We start from the raw sequence: 22,975 nt of genomic DNA on the forward strand, positions 1-22,975 counted from the left end.
TCCAGTGGGTGTTGTTGCAATGGTGGTGTCGGTGGGACATTGAATGACTTTGGCTCCATCAAGAAAATAGCTGCTTAATTCGTTTTAATTCTCCAAACGCGAGCATGGAGGCTCTTATTCCTGTTATAAACAAGCTGCAGGATGTGTTCAACACAGTGGGCGCCGATATTATCCAGCTGCCGCAGATAGCAGTAGTGGGCACTCAGGTAAAATGCTGTGATTGTGTGCATCTTGAACGGCTGTCATGCTAGCCTGATAACCTGAATGCATAAATAACGACAACATTAACAGAGGAGACACACCTGAAGGTCGTCATTTACTACTATGCTTTACATTCACACACTAAAGTAGTTTCTGCGTGTTTAGTAGGACTGCTGCTAACCTAATTTGTAAAATGTGCACTGGCAGTAGCTGTGAAGTCTATTTCTATCATCCTCAATCAGTCCTATTTTAAGATCCACAATCAGGTCATTGCGAGAGTAAAAGACAGGTGCATTGGTCTACAATATATCAGGATCATGTGTGTGAAATAAGGAAGTCCTCTCTGTTTTGTCCCTCATCTAACTCCTCTTTATCTGTCCTTTGTGTTTCCAGAGCAGTGGTAAAAGCTCTGTGCTGGAGAGCCTGGTAGGCAGGGACCTGCTGCCCCGTGGGACTGGCATCGTAACCAGGCGACCTCTCATCCTCCAGCTGGTCAACGTGGATCCTGGGGATGCTAGGAAGAATGATGACACCGGTAGGCGATAACATGCCTCTAATCTGTGCGGATCAGACAAAGTGACTCCACTGAGCAGTTTATTTTGGGCTTCTTCTGTCCACACACATCTGTGGAGGGAACAAGCCTTTCATGTTTTGATTTCCAGCATATTCATATCCACTTGTGTTGATTCTCTGTCACTTTCTGATCACTTGCAGATGCCAGGGTGTGAAAAAGCACTGTGCTTCATACAGGTGCATTGCACAGATGTTTTCACATGTAGATAACCTAAAAGTAGCTTACTAGTTCTGCTCCCTCCTTTACAGCACTGTACTTTCATTCTTGCTGCCACACTCCTCAGACTTCATCTTCAGTCATCAGCTCGTAGCTCTACTGTTAGCCTCCTGCTCAGAGTAGTTGTGTTTTAGGTTTAACACCTGTCCTTTCCTACTTTAAGAGCGCCAAGTGAAAACTCTGACACATACTGTTGTAATGTCTTTCTCAGACAGAGAAGGTGAAGAATGGGGGAAGTTTCTACACACCAAAAATAAGGTATGAATATTGATGATACAAAACATTTAATCAACAGTCTAAAGTCTTGCTTGTCTTTATCATTTTTTTTTGTCTTTGTGCAGATCTACTCAGATTTTGATGAAATCAGGCAAGAAATTGAAAATGAAACGGAGAGAATATCAGGGAACAATAAGGTGAGGCATGGATGGAGGTGTATGGGTCTTTCTGTATGGTTTCTATCTATATATACCAGATTTCCTGCACCACCTACTTACATCTCTACTGTTAAGCAATGACCTCAAAAATGACTGAATGACAAAACTATGATGCAGTTTATTCCCATAAAATGTGTAGTATCAGTTTGCTTGCTGGGTGGTATGATAAACAAATAATCTACTTATAAAGTACTATAAAAGAAGTTAAAGAAAGAGCTTTCCTACAGAACAATATGATAAATTGTGTAAAGATGAAACAATTAAATTAATTCAAAAAGTTTGCACAATAAAAACATGTGGATCATAGATGAATGATGTAGGTTAATTTTAAACTTCAGACAAGTGTGTGGGATCAACAGAAGGATTTAGTTTAATGACCCGGTGATGTGAAGGAGATCTGAAGTAATGAATAGTTAATAATAAGGCAATGTTCAAGGCTATATAAATAAAACAAAACTACAGCAGCAGCCAGCAATGCAAGGTCAGAACGTGAGAAATACACTTTGTTCCTGTTTTCTTTTGCTATTTAGGAGCCTAACTGTAAATTGTGGGCTAGCTTCAGGCAAACCAAGGACTAGTGACTAACACACATTATTTAGAGAGAGTTAAAGTAATCCAGACACGAAGGGATGAAAGCATACATAACATTTTTCCAAATCTAGGATGCAAGTAAAGCTTTAGTTTAGAAATAGCCCTGAGCTGAGGAAACTGGCTCTTACAACAGAGAGTGTGTATATGTTTATGAAGTTTGAGGCCACAGTGGAAAATCCCACCAAACATTTTTAGGCATGTAGCTGAGGGCGAGAGAGGCTCAAGAGGTTTGGAGAACCTTCTAGAAAATCTAAAAGGAGGACAGCTAGAAGAACTCAGCCTTGCTCTTATTGATTGAAAAAGATTCCTCCCAGCATCTTATATCCTGTCTGTGCTCGTAGAGTGATTCAGAGAAAATGTTGGGTTATTTGCATAACTTAAGTTTTCTGAATAGTACGAGTGAGTGTTCCATTCAGAAGTCACAACACTCCCAGCAGACCTGAATTGCCTTTCTATATCTGCTCCCTCCTTCATAAAGTTATACCTGTCATTCTTGCTGTCTTATTCCACAGATCACAGGATGCAAAATTAACTTTTTTGTCCAGCGGCCAAATGGCTAGTGAATGTTTCAATATTCCCTGCCACTCAATATATTACCATCTTTTTTTTTTTTTGGCTGATGAGTGAAGCAAATCTACCATCCATTTGCATATTTTACCAGCATTTGGCTGCTGACTGGTACTAATTTTGTGCCTTGCCAGACCACTTATTATTGTCAGTCCTCCATTCTTACTCAGGCCCTGATGTTAACCATGTTTGTCTAACCTTTCATCCTCCCTCAGCCATGCCAGGCCAGCTGTAGAAGCCTCAGTTTGTGCCTTCCATGTTTTAGCATTACATTCAATACACAGTGATATACATCTGTTTCTCTATAAGATCAATACATGGGGGATGTTATTCCAACGCAGAAGGTAATTTAACACTTAGCGCTGCTCTCAACATATTTCCAGAAGCCTGAAATACCTTCTGAACATCTGGATGAAGAAATATTCCATCTGTCTCTCCCAATCCAAATAAAGATGGAGGCCATCTGCATAGGAAACATAGTTGTAATGAATGAAACAGGTCAAAAGTCTGTCTTTAAAAAAAAAAAAAAAAAAAATTAATTATGCAGCAAGCTGAATTTTAGAAAAGTCTTTGAGGAATTCAGAACAGCGATGAGTGTTGTTAAATGACCTTGTGGGTTTTTCAAACATCACCAGGTATTTATCTTTCAAAAAACGGTTGCTTAGCTCCGTGACTCGAGTGTATCATTAATACATTAGAGACACACACTGGGTATGAGGAAAATTTACCCCCTGTCACTTAGCAAAAACAGCACCAACTGAATTGAAATATTACCTAAAGTATTATTGGTATCATCAGAATTGACAGTCAGTAGTAAAAAAGAAAAGAAAAGAAAAAAGATTGTGCTCTGCCAAAATGATTTTAAAATGTTTTTTAATGTATTTCTATTCTCTAAAACGTGACTATGCTGTTAAATACACAGTGCACGTCTATTCTTTCTTCTCCTTCTGCAGGGGATCAGTGATGAACCCATTCATCTGAAGATATTTTCTCCTCACGTTGTCAACCTCACACTGGTGGATCTGCCAGGAATCACTAAGGTAACACATGCTGCTACTTCCTACTCCTCAAGACAAGCCTTTGATCATTTCATACCCCCCCTGGGAAATTTGTTATACTACACTTCCTTTTTTTAATAAGATACAACTATTCATTAAAAAACACCCAATAAAAGCCCAAAAAGTGATATGCATGGTCATTGGTGTTAATATCCCAGTCTAGTTGGTGCTTTTGTGTGTTAGATATTTGTAGACTGCGGGGAGTTATTAACTCTTGATGCTTCTAAACCATGTACCATCAAAGCCTGAATGTATACAGGCTTTGATTTCACCCTCATTAGTTCCTCCCCTCTGGTTGAACATGTGTTAATTCAAGAAATCCCCAGCTGCAGTTTTCTAACGAGTCAAATTGAGATGTACTGTGTCTTTACTTTAATTGGTATTGTTCCCTTCAGGTGCCCGTGGGTGATCAGCCTAAGGACATCGAGGTTCAGATAAGAGATCTAATCCTGAAGCACATCTCCAACCCCAACTGTATCATCCTGGCTGTCACGGCTGCTAACACAGACATGGCCACCTCAGAGGCCCTCAAGGTGGCCCGCGAGGTCGATCCTGACGGTAAGAAAAACTAAATGGAAGACATTTTCCAAAACTATTATGACAATTTCCTTCATTTCCCACTACTGTGAGTGCACTTTTACAGAATAGAATCAACCTTCATTTGCTGACTTTTTGCCATTTACTGTGACAAAAATTGACCTTTTTGAACGAATGCGGCTCACCAGGCCGGAGGACCCTGGCTGTGGTGACCAAACTGGACCTTATGGACGCTGGCACTGATGCTATGGATGTGCTGATGGGCAGAGTCATTCCTGTCAAACTGGGCCTCATTGGAGTAGTGAACAGGTGTGTAAAACAATACACTGTACACTTATTGATTGTACAATATATATTATGAAATAATCCATTATTCACAATGGAGATGATATAGAGAGATAAGTGAGTGCACTGTTAATACATATTTAATGCTTGTTGTCATATATGAATATGTATTGTTTATCCTTTATCACTTTAATCACTTTAATATTATCAAATATAATGAAATGACCGCTCCACCAGTGGATAATGTAGGATGGTTCTCTGTGTATATTGACATTTAGTTTTATTTTCTGTATGCCCAGCACTAAATGTCAGTGCTGTGTTGTATTTGAACTTTTAGAAGCCAGTTGGACATCAACAATAAGAAATCTGTCGCTGATGCCATTCGGGATGAACATGCCTTCCTGCAGAAGAAATATCCATCTCTCGCCAATAGAAACGGAACCAAATACCTGGCCAGAACCCTCAACAGGTAAATATGTTTTTCTAAATATTACCATGATAAGCTGCACATAATTGCATGCTTCTCTCGTGTGTGTGTGTGAATCATTTTAGGATCTCTCTATCACTGTGGCAACTGTCACTTTTTTTTGCAGCAGAAGTGCGGATAAAAGAAAGAAATGAACACTGTGTACCTTTTTCTTTCAGTTTTACTTAGACCAGTTTAGACTTTTTTGACAGAAACCTCTGAAGAATAACCTTTCAGAAGAGACAAGGACCAGGGCTGTAATTAAAAGGGTTTATGAATAGTAAGTGTGTCATTATGAGTATGTCATTTTCAGAATGGTGCTTGTTAAGTCGTTTTAATTGAATGAATGGTGCTGCAGTCTGTCAGTGTGCAGATGGTTAGGTAGTATTCCCTGTGTGAACCAGATACTGGCAGCCTTTCTTAATGGGAAAAAAGGAATATGTAGTTGTTAATTTTTTCCAGGACAGTGAATGTAAAAAGAGGTAGACACAGATACATGTACTGCGTAGATGGACATGTTACCAGGGCAGATGATGTCATGTCAGCATCAGTGACTGTCAGGCAGCCCTGGTCAGCCATCCAAGATTACAAACCAAAAAAAAAACAAGTAACTCAACAAAGCACGGCTCAGAATCTAATTTTACATATCAGTATCTAAACTGAAGCCTCTGCCCTTTACTGTCACAATGTCAGGTTACTCATGCATCACATCCGGGACTGCCTCCCTGAGCTGAAGACACGGATCAACGTCCTGGCAGCCCAGTACCAGTCCCTGCTCAGCAGCTACGGCGAGCCAGTCGAGGACCAAAGCGCCACCTTGCTCCAGCTCATCACCAAGTTCGCCACAGAGTACTGCAACACCATCGAGGGCACGGCCAAATACATCGAGACGGCAGAACTGTGAGTTGGCCACATGGTGATGCTGTTGAGCCAGCACAGTGAAAATGAGCAAAACAACTGCACTGGTTTCATCATTTAATATGATACAACTTGTAAGTTGAGGCACGCACAGCCTCTGTGAAGGAAAAGCTGACAGGAGAGTACGCCACAGGGTTCACACCACAACTAATATCCCCCTGCTGCTATTTTTCAGGTGCGGTGGAGCCAGAATTTGTTACATATTCCATGAGACTTTTGGCAGAACATTGGAGTCAGTGGATCCTCTGGGAGGGCTGAGCACCATTGATATTCTAACTGCTATAAGGAATGCAACAGTGAGTGCTTGTGCATTTTCTATATGTCACATCATCAGGAGCGCTGCAGTTCCTCCTGCCAGCGATGTTCTGTTGCTTTCGGTTTACTTGTTTAACACAAGTTGCTCTGGTTAATCGATAACCTCCCCCCCACCCCCTTTGTCTACATCAGGGCCCGCGCCCTTCCCTGTTTGTGCCTGAGGTTTCCTTCGAGCTGTTGGTGAAGAAGCAGGTGAAACGCTTGGAGGAGCCCAGTTTGCGCTGCGTGGAGCTGGTCCATGAGGAGATGCAGCGGATCATCCAGCACTGCAGCAACTACAGCACACAAGTAATCAGCTCTGCTTACATCTCCACAGTCAAAGAAGGGAGTGCGTGTATTTATCTTTCCCTCACACGCACACTTTTACATTCATGTTGTTTTGTCCTGCAGGAGCTGCAGAGATTCCCAAAGCTACATGAGGCCATTGTGGAAGTTGTCACCTCCCTCCTGAGGAAGAGGCTTCCCATCACAAATGAGATGGTGCCTTCACATTTATCTCCTTTTTTTGCGTGCATGCTTAAATGTTCTGAAGTTAACATATTTTAGGTTGCAGTGCTATATTGAGAATTTTAATTTGAGTTCTGGTTTAATGACTTTAGTTATCTTTCTTTCCTGTATTAGGTCCATAACTTGGTTGCTATTGAGCTGGCCTACATCAACACTAAGCACCCAGACTTTGCAGATGCCTGTGGGGTCATGAATAACAACATAGAGGTTTGTACTCACAACAAAATGCCCCCAAAATACAAATATTCTTCTGGCAAAAGAATAGATAAAGGGACAGGATAGAAGTTAGGATATGCATTATATGTATCAATTAATAATTATTTTGAAAAAGTATTAAATATATGGAATCTGAGAAACACTAATACAGTTTTTGATATATAACACTGAAATTTTTCATCTGAATTTGTGTAGCCAGACAAAAACAAACTAATAAATAATCGACTGGAATGTTTAATTCAAACCACATAAATACAAACAGATATTTAATTTCATTACACCTTCTCCCGCCTCTACCAAGTAAGGTGTATTTTAGGTAATTGCATTTTATCATGCAGAAACTAATTTGTTTACCATTTCACTCTGTATTTTTATTTATTTATTTATTTAGAAAGGTTGGGCTTTATACATGTTGTACAAAAATATTTTTGCTGTTAAAGGACCAGTGTGCAGGATTTAGTAACAACGTCACAGATTGCAACCACCTGAATACCCTTACTCTCCCTGCTCATGCATGTAAGAAATCTACGGTGGCCAAAAAACGAAAAACCTGTTTGGTTTGTCCGTTCTAGGCTACTGTAGATAAATAGCAGTGCAACACATCAGAGAAACCACAATTTTATTTATTTTTGGCTGATTTTACACTAATTAAAACATACTTATATGTTATATTCCATTTCTGCCAAGTGTGTTCTGTTAGATGCCACCAAGTTCAGCATGCTGCACCTTTTAAATGATGAAATCTGCCTTTAATATCCAGAATGATTGGTAGAACTATTTGTTTGAGAAGTAGGGTAACTTCTTTCATCCTGTGATTTCCAGTAAATGATCTTACATACTTTCCTAGAATGTGTCGGAGCTTTAATCATTTTTGCCGACATCTGTTTTTGTGTTTTTTAGGAGCAAAGGAGAAACAGGATGAGAGAGCTGCCCGCTGCAGTGCCCAGGGATAAGGTAAAAGAAAAAACAATCTGAAATCTAACAAAGTGTGCTCTAATATCAAGTTTCAGTATGCAGCGTCCCGTATAAAGGCGATTTATGCAGTGTTAATTGCAGGATGAGGATCTGTGAACCAAATTCTTCGGATAGTTTCCATCGAGGAATTTCATCCCGCATCTTCTCTCTCCTTCTCAGAAAGTCTCTCTCTCTCTCTCTCTCTCTCTCTCTCTCTCTCTCTCTCTCTCTCTCTCTCTCTCTCTCTCTCTCTCTCTCTCTCTCTCTCTCTCTCTCTCTCTCTCTCTCTCTCTCTCTCTCTCTCTCAAATGACTTTCGGCTGCCAACCTCCTCTCCTCTGTCTTTCCACATTTCTTCTCAGTGTGTTGTTTTTTTTCTCTCCATCCTCCGCTCTCATATTCCTGCTAGTCTGCTGGCCCAACTGTGGTTTCTGGCGAGCCCCCTGCGTCTGGAGCAGTTATGGACGGTGCCAAGGTGGGCACTTACGCAGCTGTTGGCTCTGTGCCTGGCTAGCTGTGGGGCTATTGGTGGAGCATGGTTGGATGGATGGATGGAGTAATGGATGGAGTAATGGATGGGCATGGGCTGCTGGCATGCACTCTGATCTTTGTCTGCTGATGCTGTGCTCTTGTTTTGCTCTTCCTCAGCCTGTGTGGACATGCACTAACAACCGCTTTTGTTTTCTGCAGAGTCTGTTTTCCCCCAAAGTTGGTCCACCTGTCTCAAAGAAAATACCTTCTCCTCCCTCTGTTTACTTTTCCAACCTCTTAACGCTTTGGTTGCCTTGTCTTTTTTACTTTAGATGATAGGAATTGTGTTAGAATGGATATTCTAACCACTGTGCACCATCTATCCAAACCACTCTCCTCCTTCTAAAAGTGCATATTTTAGAGGAATGACCATGATTACCGCAGTGCCTATCATGTGTTCTGTTTAACTGGTGCATTAATAGTTGAGTTCACTTCCATTCTCTGAGAGCAGTGAAGGCACCTATCCAATTTTATCTCCAAAAAAAAGACATTTGATTCTGTCACTGGCTTTTCTGTGCACAGTTTTGAATGTTTAGCTCCAAGTTTATCTTTTTTATGTAAATGCTACTCACCCTAATTGTCCTGTCCCTGTCCCTAATGACAAGTGAAAGTTTTTGCCCTCATTGGTGTGATAAGGGTTTAAATTCCTTCACCATGAAGTGTTTCTTGTTTGGTCATGTTTTTGGCTCCACAGGCCCCCTCAGCAGGACCACAAGGTGAGCAGGACGGCACAGGGAACTGGAGGGGGATGCTGAAGAAAGGAGAGGATGCTCCGGGCTCAGGACCTGGAAGCCCCCTTAAAGGAGCTGTCAACCTGCTCGATGTGGTAGCTCAATCAGCTTGCCCCTTTTTTAATAGATTAAAAGTATTTTTCATTGAACAATTCATTAAAACACTCTCTTCCCTTACCTCAAGCCTGTTCCAGTTGCCAGGAAGCTGTCATCACGCGAGCAACGTGACTGTGAGGTCATCGAACGCCTCATCAAGTCGTACTTCCTTATTGTGCGCAAGAACATCCAGGACAGGTAGGCTGGTAATATTCAATATCTTTTAAGTTAAACAAATCTCAAGAACAGACCAACAACAACAAGGAACTAATCCTAATAACAAGTGCCTGTGTAGTTAAATCTATTATCCAAAAACTCTTAAAAACACATCTATGAGCCACTGTTTCATTGTGTAATATTCCTCTATTACAATAAGCTCATATTCAGTAGTTTATTTGTTAAAAACACCATCCTGCTGCTGTAAATACTGACTAGTGCACCAAATATGTATCAATCTGCAACTGAAAATAGTCACAAACAAACAAATATTGTTTTTCCTCCTGTTTGAGTAATGTTTGCTAAAAACTACAGTGCCCAGCTGTTGTAGAAAATTACTGATCTTCATCTTCAGTAGGAACCCAATGGCCTTGGGGCTGAGTGCCACACACACAGTCTGGGGAAGTCGGAAATAATTGCTGATTTGAGTCATTTAGTGGGATTTGTCTACAATTAGAGAATTAGAAGTCTCTGTAAAATGTATTTTTCCCTCTTTAAAATGTTTTCACACAAGGGTTGTAAATTGTTAACTTCAATCTAACGACACCATCCAGAAAATATACACATAAAATTAACAATCAATGCATAATTAGTGTGTGTGCTGCAGTCATTGTGTAGCTGGTTGTTTTTTTAGGGGGTTTCCATCCTCCACAAGAGACGGTATTGTTTGGCTGTAGGTCGCCCTAGAGCTTAATAGAGTTAAATACCTCATATTTAACTGGTAGCTCGTACTTAAACGACTCGATATTTGGACAGGCACAGCCACCTGGTGGGTCAAACCCAAGCCCCTCCATCTGGGGGACAACACAATCACCAGGCCATCTTGCCGCCTTGTTCTCAACCATCTGTTCGGTCTGTTTCCTCTCCCTCTCTCTCTGCCGCAGTGTGCCGAAGGCAGTGATGCACTTCCTGGTCAACCATGTGAAGGACAGCCTCCAGAGTGAGCTTGTTGGCCAGCTGTATAAATCTGGCCTCCTCAACGAATTGCTGACTGAATCGGAGGATATGGCCCAGCGGCGCAAGGAGGCCGCCGACATGCTACAGGTAACAAGCTCCCCCACCGTGTAATGTCTAGGTCTCCCTGCTGAATTGAGGTTCTTGTGGTCATTACAGTGTGTGTGTGTTTTTTTTTTTTTTTTTTTTAATCTTGTCCACAGGCGTTGCAGAAAGCCAGCCAGGTGATCGCAGAGATCAGGGAGACACATCTGTGGTGAAAAACCACCTGACAGAGCTGTACCTGATCCTGTCGGTCTGCTATCTCCACCTCATGCCTAACGGACTGACTGCACTCATCATGTCTGAACTTGAAGTTTTGGATTAGTAACCATGAAAAAGCACTGGTATGATCCCTGCCCCAAACGTAGGTATCATATAGGCTCACGGCTACCTGAAAGTAATGTAAGTTAATTCAAGTTGTTTATTTAAAATGCTCCAGTAAATACGCTTTGTGTTGTCTACAATATATGAAAATGCACTGGCTCTGTTAGATAATGTTCAAGATAAGATTTTAGAAACTGTAGCTGCCACCCACTGCTCCTAGAGGAGATAATGAGGGCAGCCAAAGGCAAAGCGCTGCTCATTTTTGACACACTGAGGTTAACCAGTATGGAAATGGACTTTGGTGTAAAGTAGAAATGAAAGTTTTGATGCTAGTTTGGCAGCTCCACAAAGCCTTCTGCAAATGTTTTAGCTCCAGGTTATATAAAATCAAAAAAAATATTATTCATCCCTTCAACTGCAACCTTTTCATTTAGGAATAGCTGTCATTTCTCAGAAACCATGGAACCTCAAAATCATAGTGTAACAATACAGCAGGGATTGGTTCATTGGATTAAAGATACATAAGATGACTCGCAGCACCGTAGCTCTGTGTACATGCTCCGTCACTTTAATTTTTGCACTGTTGTCACCACACTGTACTCTGTAGAAAGACCAGAATCTTGACACTGTAATGCCACCAGAACTTTTATTTATTAATGTGTTTAATGTATTTAAGTGTGCGGTTAATGTTATGATGAGCACTATTACAGCTTACTGCAGTAAGTGATTTAATTATGTTTACATATCGCGGTCTACATGTGAAAATTATGGTGCACTGTGGTTCTCTGTGTATGGTCCCCAAAAGAAGAATAAATTGAGGTATTTTATTGCCACCTGACTGATTTGGATTCATTTGCTCTTAAACTGACAAAGAGACAGTGGGGATTGCTGGGAAGTAAACACAAACAGACATTGTCTCAAAAGCGCAATTCTCTTTATTGGTTATGTGTACAACCTCTGAGTGTATGTTTATATCACTGAATTCAACACTGATGCTCATTTTCAGACGCTTCTTTGAAGAGGTCTCATTAATGTGCCCGTTTATCTCCTGCTCTTGGCCTTGCCTCTTCCTTTGGCGCTGTTGAGTCACAGACAAATATTTAACAGTTAAGTTCATGTGTGCATAAATGCATATTAAGTCCATCTCTACAATGTCTTTAGTTGTTCAAGTGGGCTCCTAACTATAATTGTGTGTATATGGAGGGCTGAGTATCATTTGACATTTTGATGCTATAGTGGTGATGTGGTATGGAGGCCCAAAGGGTAAAAAGTGTAAATAAATAAGATATTTAAAAAACATTGATAATAGTATTAAAAATTTAAAATATTCAATAATCCCATACATTTTTAAAACTAAGCTCATTAATATGATCTATAAATGTAAATGTCTATGTGATAAGCTGACCACTCATTCAGACCTAAGCAATAGCCAATCACATAACTGCCATTGCCCATTTTTAAAATGTATTAATTTTTTCCTCATTGGTTTGATGAATAGTGCCAATTTGGGAAAATACATTTGAGGAAATTTTGTATATGAAGTAAATAGCTAAACAAGTATTTAATGCCAGGTAACAGGATGTACAATTTTTCAATACCTGAAGGTCTGGATATATTACAGTCATTACAAATAAGCATTACCCAGCCCTTTGAGTGTATGACATAAGCTACATATTCATGCGTGTGTGCTAAAGTGCAACATTTCTTCAATGCATATTCCCTGTATAAGGTAATTTCCATTAAGAAAATGACAGTAGATACAAAAGAGAATTAACTGGAGTGAAAGGATGGATGGAAAGAGGTAAGAGGACAAACACCAAAGCATCATGCTATTAGATGAGTGCAGAGCACACAGATTTGCACAGGACACAGATGGTAAATGTCTGGGAAATGATGATTGCGTTCTCTCAGCAGCAGTCTTACCTTTGATACGCTCCCTTTGTTCTCTTTTGGCGCCTTTGCCCAAAAGACCTGATCCACCCACAGCTTAATCTACCAGATACTTGACTTGAAACGTGAACACTTACCAGCTGATTCAACTGTCAACAGACATCTCGCTTTCTGCCTTAAACTCTGACGTACTTAACTTTCCAATTCCGATAAGGTCGGTGCTTACATTTTGTAACTGGAACTGTTAGACAAAGGAGTTTTAACAAAGAAATGAGCATTTATGGCTTGTTGAGCTCAAAGATATTTCAACAGGACTCATGACTGATGTGGAGATCCAATCTGGTTTTGGGATGTTGTTCACTCTAACACAGCTTCCCTATTTTACCAACTTCAGAGCTCAAGTATAGCTGTGGATCAGGGCCACAATGTTTTCAGACTGCTGGGATGATGATGTTAAGATGGATGTTGAGTAATAGATGAAGGGAGGAACACTTGCTACATTGGTTAAAAAGGAATAAAGTATATGAAGTATGAAACCTGTGCAGGATGGTCAAATAGTTACTGCATGCTTGCCTTAAAACTCAAAAGGACCAAACAGAATATTTGCTACAGAGTTGACCCTTTCCATGGCTGTATGAAGCAGGTAACAATCACACTATGCATGTGTTGTATACTTGTTTACAGCCATAGGAAGGTTCCATCTGTGCTGCACAGTTATTTCTACACCTATGTTAATCTATGCTCACATGTTAAATGTTCCCATTTTATATTAAGTAGGATGATGTGACTTAAAGGCCTTGGGGTGCAAGAGATAATGTAACATGTTGATTATAATAAAGAAAGTGTTTCAGTTTTGTATCAAATACCAAATTATGCTTTAAAAAAACAGATTTTGCACTTCAGAGTTTCTCAGAAATATAAAATTCTCAGAAATATATACATTTCCCGAGGCTCTTTAAATGAAAATGAGCATCAAATGCCATTTTCTTACTAAAGCCAGCCGAATGCTACATTCATGGCTTTAGAAAAAAAAAAAAAAAAAAGATTTGAGCCACATTCCTGAAAAAAATCTAAGGCGTGGCTCAAAGATGGCTACTTACCTCTGGTGGTCCTGAACACGAGCCAGGAGCACACTGATCTATGAGAAGGGACAAACACGGAGGACTGGCTAAGCACATGAACAACAGCAGACAGAAGCGGACACCAGCAGAGACAAAGAACGGACCTCGTGGCCCTAAAGAGGAGCTCAGCAGCGCGGGTTGACCCGAAGATGCTTTCATCTGTGACGAGGACTCACCTCTCGTCTGCTCGACTCACCTGACCGAATAACTAAATCCTAAGGGGAATGCCACAGACTCAAAGTTGCACTTGCATCATAAGCTGTCAAAACTGTCCTTTACATGTAGAAATGAAGGATGAGACACTGCCCTGACAGAAAAATGTGGCTTCAGATCAAAATATGGCTGTCAAAAGTTGGACAAAAAGTGACAACACAGGCAGGTTTTTTTCTTTTTGTGAATTCAAACAAAGTAAAAAAAAAAAAAAAAAAGTTCTTTTGCAGATTATCGTGAACTTTTTCATAACCAACCCTTGCGGACACATTAAAGGAACACTTGTCGCTTTCTTGCCGAGAGTTAGAGGAGAAAACGGATACCACTTACAGAGTGAAGAGTGGTGTTTTCTCCTCTAACTCCCTAACTATGGAACTATTCCTTTAAAGTTTCTGTCTTTTTTTTAAGTGGGACACAATACTGACTAAATCTCAGCACATAATACCAGTAATACCTGACTCTTGGGACTTCTCTTGAATTCCTGGATTAAACACAACCACATGCCAGCTCCTGCAGGCTTTTTCATCAACACACACCACCGGTTTCACCTGCTGTTTGAATCTCAGTCACTCAGTGGTCGCCCAGCTTTGTTCCTACTGCCGAAGACTCGCTTTGTGACCCTTCAACACACAGGCAGCACAACTACACAACAACCGTGAGGACCACACTCCTCATTAACAGTTACTCACAACTTCTGCTGCTCATTGATTCGGGTCTGGAGTACATTGATCTGGAAGTCAAGCCACATTCATTTTAGATAGGAGCCCTCGGGAGTCAGGAAAGCCCCACACTTACAAATACGGAACAAACCATTTCAGCTTTCTTATTCTCTGTTTTCTTTAGGGCTGTAGGCTGGTTTCCATACATTGTCAGTTGTTATCATTTTATCCCATAATTTAGATTGATATTAGTACAAAATCAGGTTATGTTGTAAATATATTGTAGCTAATTTGATACTTTAGGCATGATGATGACATTTTTATTATACACAATTATATCTTGAAATTGCCCTATTTTGTGAGCAAAGACCTAAGGAATAGTTTGACATTCTGGGAAATATGCTTATTAGCTTTCTTAATACAACTCTCATATAACACTATGTTAAAGCACAAGTTCACAATTTTTCAAGGCTGTCTTAAAACCACAGTCAGGTGTCCATATGTAATCATTCCTCCTGTTCATATTGGTCATTTTATTTGAAAATTAACTTAAAAGCTAGCTGATATGACTCTTGCTGTGTCACATTTACAGGCTTTTTAACATCAAATTCCCTCTTTGATTCCCTGTTGTGCTTGTATAGTAACAAAAAGAGGGACTTTTGCTCTATAAAGAATTTTGAAAGATATCTACTTGATTTGACACATTTGGATGGCTGAAGCTTCATATTAACTTCAGATAAACGTTTAAAAACACGTTTTCATAGAGGGAGGACTGTAGATTTGTGACACTGTCCTTAAAATATGATGCTACAGTCAAGACTTTGTTTAGATTAACTTAGCATAAAGACTGGAAACATAATCTAAAGCACACTAATAATAACTAACATGTTATATTGCTCTGGACAGAGCCAGACTAGCTGTTTCCCCAATGTTTTCCGTCTTTATGCTAAGCTAAAGCCTGGACACTGGCTGCTCATTGTAGCTGTATAGTTACCATACAAACATTAGATTGGTATTGATCTTCTCATTTAACTCTTAGCAAGAAAATAAGTAAACCTTTTCCCAAAATGGCGAAATGTTTCCCAACTTAATTAAACCAGACTGAATTCCACACTGGCCCTCTTGTTGTAAAATTGTGTTTTTCCACAAGTGCAAATTAAAAAAAGAGGAGGAAAAAAGGTTTTTTTGTCATTTCACGGGGCAATGGGCACATGAACACCCTGAGGCAAAGTACTTACATCATATTTCTGTCTTTTCAGTCTCTCGCCAAGGTCAAACTTCTCAGCCTCCAGTGTCAGCAGCCACTGCCACAGCTCATTGACCTTCTCCCTTTAGAGCAAAAACCAGAAGGATTTTAGTCACAGAAAACTCATTGACCGTGCTGAAACAATCAAACCACTTGCACATGATTGGAAATGTGGAGAAAAGTGGTCTGAGTCCTTCCTTACTTCATCTTGTCCTCATTGAGATGGTCAATGATGAGAGGCTTCCTCCTGTCCGCCAGAATCTTCTTCTTCTTCTCTCTCTCTGTCTGCTTCTTTGCTCCCTTCTTACCGTCTTGCTGGATTTGACAAAGAAGAAGAAGAGAGAATATATTGTGTGACAGCAGCAAATTTGTAAATCAGCACAAAGTAGGCAACCGTTTTTCATGTGTGTATCTGCATGCTTATGTGATAACTGACCCTCTGTTGGACGCCACCATATTGCTGAGTCATGTTTGTTAGAGCCTTCTTCTTCTTGGCATCATCATCCTGCTTCTTACGTGCATCCTCCATCTCCTTCCTCTCCTTCTCTTCCTGCGGTACAGATTGTACGACACGGTCACAGGAGAAAACAAACACACCATCTGTCCACCTTCTTTGTCTAACTACTCAGCCAATCCTGAAGGAAAAGGCTAACTACTGTTACTGCAAGAAAAGCATTTTCAGGAACAAGATATTGTTTATTGTTTGCCAAGTGAAACTTTCAAAAGCTGATTTTTGCCTACTTGGAGGCAACAAAACAAGCCTGTGAACAATTTTGAGTTTTAGCGAAAATTTTGGCATACCATTTCCTGTTTCAGCCATATAAAACTCATTTGGAGTTGTGTTTCTGGCCACTTTGTGAATGTAACCCTAATATTTACTCTCCTTTTAGCTCTATTTTAGGTATTCACTTACTCCTTTGGGAAATATCTTCTTTTTTTGTGGCCAACTATCTTCAACAGCTAATCACTTACTTTGTCTGTTAGCTTGTTTGGTGCCTTGCAGGAAGTGTAACATGGATTTTTAGCCTGCTTTAGCTGAAAACTGTGTTATGAGAGTAATGAGAGTGAACCAAAATAAAACTTGAGAGCCAGAAAAACCAAAACAACGAGCTGAAAAACACTATAAAGGTCAACAGAACTATGACCTCTTTTACATCAGTTATTTGACCCACTATTATAATAAAAACATTGTTTATAAATGATTTAAAGCAAGAAGAAGATACTCAATGAGTTACAGCATTTTTACCCACTGTCTTAATATACAGAATAATACTTAATATACTTGAGTCTCTCAAAGGCAAAGACTTGATCCATGTTGATCTACATCTATTTCATTTGTAGAGAGATTAAAGCTACAGTAGTGCCAAGCAATTTCATAATGTGACATCAGTAAAATACATAAAATACACTCATTTTAAAATATTGGCCTTTCTCTGTTGTTTTATAGCAGGCCTATATATAATATAGTGTTTGTGTTCTGCTGTTTAGGAGCTTATATCTGCCACTTCCTGCAGCCAGAGGAGATTCCTCACCAGCATAAACTCATACTTGACACCCTGATTGTGATTGGGAAGCTGGGTGAAACTACCAGGGTGGCGGTTATTGTGTACTGGGCACTCTTTTTATGTAAGTCCAGGTCCTGAAAAGTATAAGACAGAGATCAGAAGAAACTCACAGCAAGACGAGCCTGCCTCTCTTTCTCCTGCTCAGTACGGATCCTCACTTGTTCAGCCCTCTCAGCACGACGCTTTTCCTGCACATTCATGCCCGCACACACACACACACACACACATACACAGAAGTACACGGTGTAATTGTTTGCTGGGTAGTGCATCACTCTAGTGGTCTGGCATGCTTTCCTGGGAGACTTACGATCCTGTTAACAAGAGCGATGAGATCCTCCTCATCCTTCTTCCTCTGAATGAAGTGGGCCTCGATCAGGGAGTGTAGCTCAGACAGATCTTTTTCCTGACGCTTCCTGTGGATGTCCTGCGGTCATATGCAGACATATTTGTACTGACATGCTCCTGAGGACCCTCATGACATGCATTCCCAAAACCCCATAAAGACTTTAGTTTAGGCTTACTAAACTGGAGGCCTAAAGTCCTAACCCTAAACTACTGCAGCATATGTCTTTGTAAATGTAGACATAGAAGGTCACAAGCATTTATGCATACTGAGAAATCAGCAGATATGCATTGAGTATACAGTAAAATATGAAAAACATCTGCTCATCACACCTCCACAGACAAATCATACATGTTCATAAATGTATGTGAGAGTTTTTTTGTTGCTTAAAACATAATAAATTACTCACATCAAAGTCAACTTTGTCTCCCTCAGGTATCTTTGGCACAGCTAAAGGTGGCGCAAATGTCCTACAATAGAATAACACTTCTTGGTTAGAATAAGAACACAACCAGTTTATCACCAGTTGAATGATGTGGACTGATTAAAACTCAAATGACAAAAGACTTACTTTGGTTTTGGTTTAGACTCATCTGTGATAACAAAAAGAGAAGATAACCACAGTTAAATTCAGTATTCAATGCAATATTGATTTTGCTTATTTGATAGGGCTATCTTTGTTTAATCTTAGTTTCATTTATAAATAATTAGCCAAACAGTTTGATCTTTCATAGAAAAGACAACACTCACTCACCACGGGTTTCCCCTACAAGCAGGAAATATTGAAGCGAAAGATTATTAATGACTCACTCTCACACACAAAGAGCAACAGAAGACAAACACACACGTTGACAAATACCATATAAGTGAATAATTATTGGAACAAATAATCTTGCTGAATTCTTTATATATATAGTCAATTTATTTCTTACAAAAAAACATCATTTCATACATGATGTCCAAAACAGTCATCATAAAAAGAACAGCATGTGTGACAGCATGCTGAAATCCAGGACACTCAGTGCGAAAAGGTTTTTTTTTCATGGTCTCTTAAGATCTGTTTTTGAAATACAACATTTATTTTTGGCAGCACTAAGTGTGTGTGTGTGTGTGTGTGTGTGTGTGTGTGTGTGCGTGTGTGTGTGTGTTGGACAGCACACCACAGCTGACAGAGCAAGCTGAGGCTTGCAGCAGTTATCCAGTGGACAATTGAAAACGAAAGGCATCCGTGTGAAACTACAGAAATGATTGCAAAATAACATCTTCCTTATTGAGGTACTCTACCTTCCTCTACGGGTGAAGGCTCTGCAGAAAAAGACAGAAAACATGTCAGTGCCTCAGCAGTAAGAAAAGAATAAATCATTTTATCATTATTAAACTTTACAGATTTTTTATATGAAACATATAAGAGGGACTCCTCAGAATTTTAAACAGAAAGCTTAAACTTCTAAAGAATTTTTATATGCGTGTCATATTGGTTATATTTAGTTTAATTTAAATTCGAAAAAATCCGGTTATCAGACAGTGGAGGGAATGCTTTTATAAAAGTGTGGAACTGATTATTGGAATAAGTAATGCATGAGTGAATATTACAATACTACATATGAATTCATCAGTAACAGTGAGCTTAAGAGATGAAAACGACTTATTCTTCTTTCCCCAACTAATGACTGTAAAATATGCCTGGATGCACAAACCAGAGTGATACAGTGGAAAAGTTTAAACAGAGACTATATTACCTTCTTCTGCTGGCTCTTTGTGAAAGTAATTTGAAAAGACAGTTGGTTGTGATCAATGCAGGGAATGAAGAAAAATGTCATCAGTGAATGTTGCTCTACAATGTTAATGTCACCTAAAACAACATTCTTAGCTTAAACATGCTGCAGATGAAGATAAAAAAGCATGTACCATATGGAATATATCACATTTTTAAGTGATATATTGCGTCTTATGCTTAATGTAAACAGCAATTTGTTGGAGTTGTTGTATTATATTGCCAAAGAATATTACAGCAAAGAAAAATGTCATTACCTTCTGCTGGAGGAGGTTCTGAAGTGAAAATAAGCACAAAAATATAATTAGAAATGTCTCATAGTCATCGGAAAATGCATTTCAAATCTTTTATGATATACTGGAAAACATTTTATAGACATGAATGGTGTGTAGAAGGTATCAAAATTTAAAATCTCTGAAATGCTAATTTGTTGATCGGTAAAACAGCAAAAATCTCGACCATACTCTAGCTATTTAATTTGAGTAAGTGTCACAATTTTCACAAAGCAGACATCTCATATTCCAGTGAGATTCATCAAATACTAACTCAGCAGGTGCCTCGTCTGCAGCCAAACAGCAGCGTTTAGTGACTACTGAACATGAAAAAGCTTGTGTTTATATAAGTTAATGAATAGTGCTGAAGTGAATGAGAAGTGACTGAGAAGATAATCCCATTTTTATTGTAATGTGGGAGTGGAGGCTCTGTGTGGAAAGAGTTTCTACAATCTAATGTTGATGAAAATAGTTCAGTGGATGAGTATGTGTGTAATGTTTATAATGGTACAGGAACACTATAGCTATATTTATCCTTTTATATATATTGTTTTTTGTATAAGGAATTATGAAAAATGTTTAAAGATTATTACCTTCAACTTCAGGTGCGGCCTCCTCTATATAACAAAAACAAAATGATTAATGAAACCAAATTCTGCTCATTTTCAGTCAAAAATAAGACAAACAAAAGTATGGTACAAACACAAAATGCTCTACTATAATATGCCACAAAAGTAAAAATAAATAAAAAATCTACAGTGTTATTTACAGACAAAAACAAGTCATAAAACCTTCTTTCACTGTCTCCATGACTGAGTGAACAAAATATGGATTAGTGGATCAATGAGATTCGGGCTAGCAGCTTGAGGCTGGGATTTGGTCAAACTCTGAACACTATGATATTGTCTCTTGGGAGGGACTGAAACCAGTACTGTTGTACATTGACATTCATTCTGAACAAAGGCAAAAAACCCCAGAATGATCACAAACTGAGCCCGGGAGCTGCGTGGAACATGTCCGATATCAAAAGAAAAATCTCGACACAAGAAAAATTCAATCATGTTTTGTGTTTATCCAAGGAGGGTTGAATCGAGGGTTCAGTTGCCTTCGACTCAACCCTTCTTTGATAACCATGACCTGGATGACTGAGAATCTTCACAGACATCGTTTTCTCTTTACTTTGTCACATTTCATTCATTTTTAACCAATGCGTAGTGTATCAGAGGTGAAAAAACTACTCAGCTGCTTTATCTATGTACCACCATATACAAGTTCAAACACTATTGCAAGCAAGGGTTCTGTTTTGTAGTATAAAGTACTTGCTGTGCTGTGATTGATATTTTATTATATACTATACTTTCTATCTTAAAATTCCACTAATTTACCTATTAATAGTGAATTTAGGTTTTAATTAATGGGTTTTAGGGGATAAAAAATAATATTTTAATGCATTGTTTGCACTGTTTCAGGAGGTTTAATGGGTTAAAAACCACCCCTTACTTTATATCTACATAGGTTACCTCTCCATGGAGCCCGCCATGTTTGTACAGTAGCCCAGAACAGACAAACCAAACTCTGTCTCTAGAGAGGGCCTTTTGTGAGCTTTGCGACCATCATGTTTCCTACATACTTAAAAGGGAAGCAGGTATCTAGTTGGTTGCAATCTGCAACCTCACCGCTAAATGCCACTAAATTCTACACACTACACATTTAAAAAACCCTTAAAATGGACCATTGCATTTTACTGTTGTAGCTAAAGGAGGTTGAGGTGTAGCCAGGTACGTTATCTTCCTCCATTGGGTCACAAGATAAATGTAGGAGGTTGAGAGATTATTAATGGGGTAGGAAATGTGTTGTTATACAAATTAACCTCTTTGGGTCTTGCATAAAAACAACAGAGAGGTTTTACGGAATTTGTTACTAAGCTAAGCTAGGCTCCAGCTACATATTTAAAGAACAAACATGAAAGTAGTATCAATCTCCTTACCTAATTCATGACAGCCAAATACAGGTTGTGAGGTAGAGTGGAGTAAGTTTTTACTGCATATATCATAGGGCTTGTTAATAATAATAGCATGCAGTGAAATACTAAATGCAACATACAGTCTTTCACCCAATACCATTTACCCAACCATAAGTCAAATTTGATCAGAATGAATCAAATCTTGTCTTGGCAGGTAGCCTTTTCACAAAACCTTCCATGCAACCATTGTGAGAACACTAAGTATATAGATAAACCAAACACTGCAGTACGGAAAATGAGATGGAGATGATTCTGATGAAAAAATGAAAGTTACAGATGAAGTGTTTTATGAAGTGAAGATGAAGTGTTAACACCTAAAAAGAAAACACACTCTTCTAGCTATGGCTTTCATCACTGGCAGCAGACACACCAGAAACAAGACGATACACGTGAAGCCATGCAGAAGCCTTTACCTTCCTCTTCCTGGGTTTCTACCTCTGAGCAGACATAATCAGGTCAGCTTAGTGTAGCATGAAAGTGACATTTTGCTTTCCAAAAAAAAACAACAAATGAATGTTCTCAAAGTTTCCGCTTACCTTCCTCCCTGAGAAGAACATAAGAAAAGATAAGTGATCAATCTAAATCAGAATAATACATACCAGAAATGCTTCTAAAATATTATGAAGATACTTACTGGACCTCCTCAACCTCAACAACTTCATCAACGTCAGCCATCTTGGATTACAATTACAGTTACCTGAGCATGAGAGAAGACAACAGACGATGCATCAAAACTTAAAAAAACAAACAAAGAAAACTTCAATTCACCACACAGGAGACCATTTTTAATGAATTTCCTTGTTTTGAGACAATAAATGAGTTTTCATGCAGAACTGACACACAGGGAGACATAATCACCACATGCCTCTCAATTTCTGCTTGTATTGTAATGTTTTCCCCTGCTTTGATTCATATTGCTGTTTGTCTTTGTGATATTTTCCTCTGTATTTTATCGACGGTAATGTTTCCACAAGCCCTCGAGATTTCTTACCCTCGGACAGATGGATTGTATTTCTCTTCTTTTCTTCTCAAGTCAGTACTTTTATCATTTGTGCAAACAACTAAACTAAAACCTTAAAAAACAACAACAACAAAAAAATTGGCTACATACTGTGAGATTGGAGCAATTGTAGAATTTGA

The 22,975-nt window shown here is 39.1% G+C and overlaps 2 protein-coding genes across 2 annotated transcripts; one reads left to right on the forward strand and one right to left on the reverse strand.

The window, feature by feature from the left end:
- Positions 1–104: 104 nt before the first annotated feature.
- LOC128385213 (dynamin-1-like protein) lies at positions 105–11,556 on the forward strand. Its single transcript, XM_053344065.1, has 18 exons — positions 105–206; positions 595–736; positions 1,203–1,249; positions 1,333–1,404; positions 3,537–3,623; positions 4,037–4,199; positions 4,367–4,487; positions 4,801–4,932; positions 5,623–5,829; positions 6,023–6,143; positions 6,295–6,450; positions 6,553–6,642; positions 6,784–6,876; positions 7,786–7,839; positions 9,064–9,195; positions 9,285–9,394; positions 10,297–10,456; positions 10,570–11,556. The coding sequence occupies exons 1-18, from the start codon at positions 105–107 to the stop codon at positions 10,624–10,626; spliced, it is 2,046 nt and encodes a 681-aa protein (XP_053200040.1). The 3' UTR covers positions 10,627–11,556.
- Position 11,557: 1 nt separating this feature from the next.
- On the reverse strand, positions 11,558–22,510 carry tnnt2e (troponin T2e, cardiac). The gene is made up of 11 exons (XM_053314242.1): positions 22,470–22,510; positions 22,372–22,379; positions 18,338–18,368; positions 18,176–18,236; positions 17,731–17,847; positions 17,534–17,611; positions 16,295–16,408; positions 16,061–16,173; positions 15,851–15,941; positions 13,723–13,760; positions 11,558–11,810 (listed from the first exon to the last, which is right to left on the reverse strand). The coding sequence occupies exons 1-11, from the start codon at positions 22,508–22,510 to the stop codon at positions 11,774–11,776; spliced, it is 729 nt and encodes a 242-aa protein (XP_053170217.1). The 3' UTR covers positions 11,558–11,773.
- Between the last annotated feature and the right edge of the window lie 465 nt (positions 22,511–22,975).

This window comes from Scomber japonicus, chromosome 23, assembly GCF_027409825.1.
Source record: "Scomber japonicus isolate fScoJap1 chromosome 23, fScoJap1.pri, whole genome shotgun sequence".
Lineage (NCBI taxonomy): Eukaryota > Metazoa > Chordata > Actinopteri > Scombriformes > Scombridae > Scomber > Scomber japonicus.